General features: G+C 36.5%; 1 protein-coding gene across 8 annotated transcripts in view; it reads right to left on the bottom strand.

Moving 5' to 3' along the window:
- Positions 1–8192, bottom strand: part of Ralgapa1 (Ral GTPase activating protein catalytic alpha subunit 1) — a 233890-nt gene that overhangs the window by 69913 nt on the left and 155785 nt on the right. For all 8 annotated transcript variants that reach the window (XM_013347173.2, XM_013347178.2, XM_013347177.2 and 5 more), the window contains one exon: positions 7240–7311. In XM_013347173.2, the coding sequence (XP_013202627.1) occupies positions 7240–7311 (72 nt within the window). The remainder of the gene's footprint in view (positions 1–7239; positions 7312–8192) is intronic.

The following is an 8192-nucleotide window of genomic DNA, read 5'->3' as shown; positions in this document are numbered from 1 at the left end:
GAGAGCACGAGCAAGGAACTCAGGACCGCGAGGGGTGCACCCACACACTGAGACAATGGGGATGTTCTATCGGGAACTCACTAAGGTCAGCTGGCCTGGGTCTGCAAAATCATGGGATAAAACCGGACTTGCTGAACATAGTGGACAATGAGGACTATTGAGAACTCAAGAACAATGGCAATGGGTTTTTGATCCTACTAGGTTTTTGTGGGAGCCTGGGAAGTTGGGCTGCTCACCTTACTAGACCTGGATGGAGGGGGGTGGTCCTTGGACTTCCCACATGTCAGGGAACCCTGATTGCTCCTTGAGCTGATGAGGTAGGGGGACTTGATCGGGGGAGGGGGAGGGAAATGGGAGGTGGTGGTGGGAAGGGGGCAGAAATCTTGAATAAATAAATAAACAAACAAATAAATAAAAACCTTAAAAAAATCGAACCAAAATGACTGATGAATAAACTTTTTTCTTCTTTCTTTAAAAAAAAAATTGGACCAGAAGTAAATTTTGTTGCCAAATTATGTAAGAATAAAAAAAAATAGATCACAGATACCAACAAAGAGATACAAATATTTAAAACTGAAGTCTGCAGCCAGACTTTCCTACACATTTTGAAGAGTTAAGCCATGACTACAAGTTTCTATGTGAGCAACACAAGCTTCAGCAAGGGTCTGTCACTGGTGGCATTTCATTTCCTTTCATTTCATTCCCTGTGTAAAGACACAGGGAAATTTTCAATATGCTCAACAGAATGTTAGCATAATCCAGTCTAAGCAGTCAAGTGTAACTGGGGTAGTGATGTGGTGGGGTGGGGGGAGAGGTAGAATTGCAGAGTATAGATCTGGATGGCCCGTTTTTCCAAGTAAAACCCAATTTAACTGGTGAAAGTTATTATTTAAAAAATTCTAGCCTAATGTGTCCTAAGGCATAAAGATACAGAAAATCTTCCCCCCTCCAGTCCTAAGAGAGGGCAGGGTACCACTCCATCCTGGCTTGGGAAGGTATGCATCCAAATAGAATAGGACCCCCAAAAGCCAGTACATACAGTAGAGACAAATCCCAGTGCCATTATCGTTGGTCTCAGTCTGCCTCAATTGTGAGCCACATTCAGAAGGTCCAGTTTGATCCCATGCTCGTTCAGTACCAGTCCTGTGTGGATATTTTTTGCCCACATGTTTATACATCATATGCAAGCAGTGCTTGAGGAGGGCAGAAGAGAGAGCTGGATTCTGGAACTAGAGCTGCAGCCATATGAGTGCTATGAGCCAAACCTAGACTCTGCGGGAGCAACACATGTGTTGTTAACCGCTGAATCCTCTCTCCAGCCTCCACTAGTAAACTTCTAATTCAAACTGCAGATACAAGTGAAAACAAAACGGGAAGACACCATGCAAAGTGTAGACGAGAGCTGAAATGATTCTACCAATGCTACACTAACATATTAACCCCAGATAATACAGAATAAGCTGTGAAACCAAGGCTGGTTCTTTAAGATAGCTAACCAACTTTTTTTAATATTTTTATCTAGTTGAAGGAAAAAAGAATCCTGAGCAGGCAAGATGGCTCAGTGGGCAAAAGCACTAACAACACAAGTCAGACAGCCTGAGTCTAGTCTTTGGCACCTACAAAAAGTTGTCCTTTTATCTTGCCCCTTCATCTCTATCTCGCCCTTACCCTCTCCCTACACAATAAAAAATTAAAATAAGAAAAAGGAGTCATGTTACCAAAACCATACTTTACACAAAAAGATAAAAGTACTATTAATAAATATGTATGACAGTATGACAATAGATAAATTAAATTAAAAACACAATTCCCAGAAAAACATATACTGCTAAAACTAAATTTAAGAAAAAATTGAATATCTACAAATTTTTAACTCTATAGTAATCTTCTCAAAAGGAAGATGTCACATTATTTCCACTTGTAGATATGATTTTATATATAGAAGACATGGAACCAGCAGGATTGCTCAGTGATTAAACTGCTTGCTGCCAAGCCTGACAGCCTAAGTGCTGTTCTCACAGCCCACTGTGGAAGAGAGAACTGACCACTACCTATTGGAAGTTGTACACACACACACACACACACACACACACACACACACACGCGCACACACACACACACACACGCACAAATGATAAGTAAAATTAAACTAAAAAAAAATCCTCAAGAATCTAGTAGAAAGCCATTAGAACTACTAAGTGAATCCAGTAAGTTTGGAGGATATGCAGTCCATACACAAACTTCAGTGTATTCCTATGCATATTTGCAATGTAGAATCAAAAGTGAGAAAAAAATACTTTCGTACTAGTATATAAAAAAGAATAAAACATTTAGGTATAAATCTAATATGTATTAAATACATACTTTGAAAGCCAGACAACACTGCTGAGAGAAGCTAAGGCCCTGAACAAAAGGACTCTTCTACTCACTGGCTCAAAGACTTACTACTGTTAATGTTATAGTACTCTCCACAAGCCTAGATTCGGTTCAGCCACTGTCACAATCTGGGCTTTCTATCTTACAAGAATTGTCAAACTGATTCTAAAATTCAGAGCAAAATATAATAGACTCAATAGACAAAACAAACTGAGAAAGAATAGAGTTGACAGTTGAAGGAATTTTTTTTTTTTTTTTAAGGCAGGGTTTCTCTGCACAAGGACGTCCTGGAAATCACGCTAGACCAGGCTGGCCTTGAACTCAGACACCTGCCTGCCTCTGCCTCCCGAGCACAGGGATTAAAGGCGTGTGTCACCAAAATCCACTGGAGGACTCACACTTTACAGTCTCAAAACTTGTGGCAAAATGAATCAAGGCACTGTAGTACTATCTGACAACAATCAAATGCCTAGAAATGAAAAGCTCTCACTATGGAGCTAAGCCCAGTTTAGAACTTACTACGTAGCATAGGCTAGCCTTAAATTTGCCTCAGCCTCTCCAGTGTTTACATTATACAATTGCCAAGTCTAGTTGGTCAGTTGTGTTTTGATAATGGTAAAACTGAAATTAGGTAAGGAAAAAAAAACAAGTGGTGTAGGAAAAGAATGAAGTCAAACTCTTACATCATCTAAAAAAGTTAAATCAAAATGAATCATAGGCCCAAATATAAGAGCTGAAACTATTCAAGTCTCAGAAAGAATTCCAGGACTATGAGTTAGGTCAGGTCTTAATTTTATTAGTAAAGAAGAACCCTTACTAATGTCCACCATAGTATAAAAAAGCCATTATCAGCCCTGAATTTACAGTGCTACAGATGATATCAAAAATAGTGAAATGACAACCTAAATCATGAGAAAAGTATTTGTAAGTTATAACTAACGGAGAATTTGAATCTAGAAATGTATAAAGAACTCTTACAATGCAATACTAAAAAGAAAAACAGAAAAGACTGGCAAAGATGGGCAGGAGAGATGGCTCAGCAGTTAAAGGAATCGGCTTCTTTATGATGACTCAGGCTCAGTCCCAGCACCCACACAGAGGCTACAACCATCTATAAATCTAGTTCCAGGGCATCTAACATCCTCTTCTGGCTTCTACAAGCAACAGGCACACACACGTTGCATATAAATATATACAGACACACTATACATATGAAATAAAAATATCTTTAAAAAATGACAGGCGAAGAATTTCGTTTCCTAGGATGTCTGTGACAAAGAATATGAACTAGGTGGTTTTGACAATGCTGTCTCTGAAGGCAAGGGGTGAGAAGCCTTCCCTTGGCTGGTGGCTGTAGCAATCCTCTGCATTCCTCACATTCTAATGTATCTGGGAATCTCCCTGGCCACTTACATTCTATGTACACGTCTCCTTCTTATAAGAACAGCAGCGAGATTTGGGAGCAAATTTAATCCAGTATGACCTTATCTTAATTTTAACTGTGCCCTGATTTCCAAATTACACTCCGAGATTCTGGGTAGACAGGAAAAAATTGGAAGACATCATTTAATCCTATACAAATTTGAATATATCCTTTTCGATATTGTATATCCAAAAGATACACAAATGGCTATTTTAATTACTTAAAAATGCCTCATATTATATGGCAAATCAAAAACACAAGATATGACTCCATATTCTACGAAACTGAATTTAAAAGGTGGGCAGTAATGAGCAGGCCATGACAGAGAAGCAGAGCCTGCACACACGGCTGGTTAGGATCAGAAACGCTGCAGCTTCTATACAAATCAGGTTGCCATTTACTCAACAAATTAAATGAAAATCAGCTCTAAAATTGGACTGTACTGATGCTTATTCGGTAAACACATTGCTATTAACATACTAGTTAATAACTGTGTTTCAATATTGGTCTGTCAATTTTAAAGCTGCACACTAAGACAAGATGTCAATAACAAGAGAAGCTGTTGAGCAAGATGCCACATGGAAACATTTAATACTTTTCTTACCAACTTTATTTTCAAACCCAACACTGCTCAGATTTTAAAACATGCCCAAATTGGAATCAAATTTAGTGGATATTGCAAATCAAACCAGGGCCCTCTGCAAGCACAACAAGTGCTCTTGGAATTGCTGTGCCAACTCTACAAATATATACAGTTTTTATGCTGAAATATAATAGACACCAATGAGTTAAGAAATTCAAACTACAGGAGTATCTGAATGGAGGCTAAAAAAGAATTTTGAAGAGGAAAGGGAAGGGAGAAATGTTGCACTTATGTTATAATCTCAAAAAAAAATGATAACATATATCACCACTATTTTATTTTATTTTATTTTATTTTATTTTAATATTTACTAAAAAAAATCCTACAGGATAAGCATGATCAAAATGGTCTATTTTAAACAAACAATCAATAGCTTTTCCTGAAGAAGAAGGAAAGAAGAGTTACTCTCACTAAAATCAGGACAGGGAAGGATGTCTGTACACTTTTTCAACCTTATTTACTATTAACCTCAAAGTTCTAGTTGGCACATAGATATAATCAAAACTGACTATCAGAAAAGAGACTGCAGATAATGACTGTATACCTAAACAAATCTAAAAGAAAGATGACTAAAACCAAAAGGTGCTTAAAAGCAGTATGAAAGCTCACTAAAGTGTTGGATACAAGATAAATATTAAAAGTGAAAAAAAAAAGCCAATATAATATCAGGGACTGGAGAGATGACTCAGCCATTAAATGCTAGGCTCACAACCAAAATGTCAAAAATATAACATTGGAGATCCTATTTAGAATTAACAATAAGATAACAAAACACCCAGGAATTACTCACATAGGTATGGTTTGGGTCTCAAAATAAGTAAAAAGATATTAACATAATTATGTACAGAAAATGTATTATATAGCTGTAATAAACTAAACATTAATATATGTACAAAAACAGACAAATCAATAGAAATACACATAGCTTTGAAGTACAAAGTTTAAATGTTTGATAAAGGCTATAGTAAATCAATAGGAAAGATTAGAGTTAATTTAAGAAATTATAGAAATAGATCATTTCCAAGATTTAACTTAGTTCTAATTATTTTTTAAAATTATTTATTTATGTATTTATTTTTATAGATTTATTTTATTATTGTTATTTATGTGTATGTGTGTCTGCAATGGGTATGCACATGTTCATGTTAGTGCCTGTGAAAGGGAAAGGAGGGTGTGAGGTCTTCTAGACCTGGAATTACAAGGCAGTAAGTAGTGAGCCACCTGACATGGGTGCTGGGCACTGAGCTCTGGTCCTCTCCGAGGGAAATACCAGCTTTTAACCACTGAGTCATCTCTCCAACTCTACCCTTTCCTGAATTTTTTTATTAACTGTTACTATTATTGTTGTCATTACTATCATTATCATGTGCACGTAGGGTGGTCAGAGGACATTTTCTAGAAGTTCGTTCTCTTCTCCCACCAAGTGAGTCACAGGGATTGTCAGGTCATAAGGCTTGAAAGATACCTTTATATGATAGATACTTTTATATACCATAATTTAAAAAAATTATCTAGAAAGAATAAAGAACTAAATGTAAAATATAACTATCTTAAACAAATAAAGATTTATTAAAAAATACAGAATGAATGATTTCAACACAGAACTCTGTAAGCACAAGTGATTGAGGAAATGAAAGAAAAATACTAAGAAAGATGACTATGCAAAAATGAATAAATTCCATCGATCTGAAGCTCAAAACTGAAAGATAAACAGCTTCCACAGATATAAAATAATCCTTCACACACACACACACACACACACACACACACACACACACATGCAAAAAATTTAAAGAGACCATGCTGAAGAAAGCCAAAAACACCTCAACAAAAGCAGTTAGGAAATATAGAAGTGAGTCAATGGTGACATTTCCCCATATATTTGGTAGAAAGCATCATGAAAGGAATAAAGATTATAGCTTAAAAGCTGTTCTAGTTTGTTTTTCTATTGCCGTGATAAAACTCTGACCAAAAGCCACCTGGGGAGGAAAGAGTTAATTTCATCTTACAGGTTACAGTCCACCATCCAGGAAAGCCAAGGCAAAAACAAGGCAGTTAATGAAGCAGAGACCACTGCAGGACAATGCTACTGACTTGTTCCCAGGCTCATGGCCAGCCACCTTTGTTATACAACCCAGAACAACTTGCCTAAGGATGGCACTGTCCACAATGGGCTAGGCGCTCCTACATCAGAAAATGCCCCACAGACATGCCCACAGGCCAATCCCATGGAAGCAATTCCTTAAATGAAATTCCCTCTCCTGAATGCGTCAAGCACATTTGTGAATACAAAGAAATACAAGACAAAAAGATTCCTTTATGAAGAGGACATTTCTGGAACTGAAAGCGAATAAACGGCTCAACAGAGGCCTCTGAAGGATGCAGAGATGCTCATGTAGCAAAGGTACGAATCAGTTCATTTCACTCTGAATCACTGTACAACAGTGATGTCATACATAGCAGGCAGCTTTATTCAGACTGGCTTCCCAATCCGTCTCAAGCATCAGAACAGGGAGTGAGCTATGATTAAGTACTGTACAGAAATCTAAGGATATTTTTTACACATTCAACTGGTTTTCTCCAATTCAAAAGATTGTGAAATGCATACAAAGAATATAAGTGATTCAAATATATCAAGCATCTTAATGAGGTTCTAAATTTTTCTTAAAATTAATTTATCTAAGGTCCACACAGTTTCCATTAAAAAGGCTGTAACTCGATAGTACAGCATTACAGTTTATACTGCTAATAGCTGAGTGTTTCCAGTTGTAAATATGAAAGTTTCCCAACAACTCACCACTGCCTTGAATCCAAGTTCCTAAGTTCTCTAAGCAGCTTTTCATTTTTCTTCAGGAGATGGAAGCTCCTCCTAAATAGAGAGATTTATAAACATTTTATACCTTTGCAGGGAAGGACAAGACAGTCTGGAAATACTTCCCATTCTACTCATGCAACTTTTAACACTTTTCTTGCCTTTCCATACTTCTAACACAAAGGAGAAGAGACCCTAAAAAAGATGTAAAGAATATATGTCATTATTCCTCCCAGGCTTTCATTCATTTGATGATGTACCATTATCAAGGCCAGTTCAAACTCTCCTTGTAGATGTTGTGAGCATCCCAAACTTACATCCAGAGGAAAGGATACAAGTACTTCTAAGAATTTTCTTTTCCCCCTTGTTTTATACTACAAGTATTAAAACATTTTTTTTGCTGTGTGTGTGTGTGTGTATAGTGTAGTGTATGTGGTTCAAAAGTATCAAATCAGAGGCTTACATGTACCAGGCAAGTATTATCTATTTGTCTTTCTCTATGTATAGTATACACATACCCTGAGTTTTTTTATTACATATACATGTGTGTATGTGTATACACATATTTTATATATCCTTAGTCCTATTAGGTGTTCTTTTAAAATATGAATAAATATGCAGTTTTAATTTATGTGTACTAAATATGTAAATAAAATTAATACTTACTGTCATAAAATACAGCTTTCTATCTTTAACTTTCCTTAGGAGACAACATATAGAGTGTTCCAAAACAAAAAACTACAATGTACTTCTATCATAACTAAAGGACAATTATCTGTAGTCAGTCAAACAAAAAGCAAACTGTGCTCTTTATATAAAATGGCTTAGGGGACGGTAAGGTGGCTCAGCAGGTAATAGTGTCTGAATCTAAGTGTAACCCCTGGAACTCACATGGCAGAACAACAGAAATGACTCTTTTTTTTTTTTTTTTTTTTTTT

The sequence above is a fragment of the Microtus ochrogaster genome, chromosome 1 (genome assembly GCF_000317375.1).
Source record: "Microtus ochrogaster isolate Prairie Vole_2 chromosome 1, MicOch1.0, whole genome shotgun sequence".
NCBI classification, from domain to species: Eukaryota; Metazoa; Chordata; class Mammalia; order Rodentia; family Cricetidae; genus Microtus; species Microtus ochrogaster.
The sequence above is the reverse complement of the archived record's forward strand: the minus strand, read 5'-3'. Positions and strand labels throughout refer to the sequence as shown.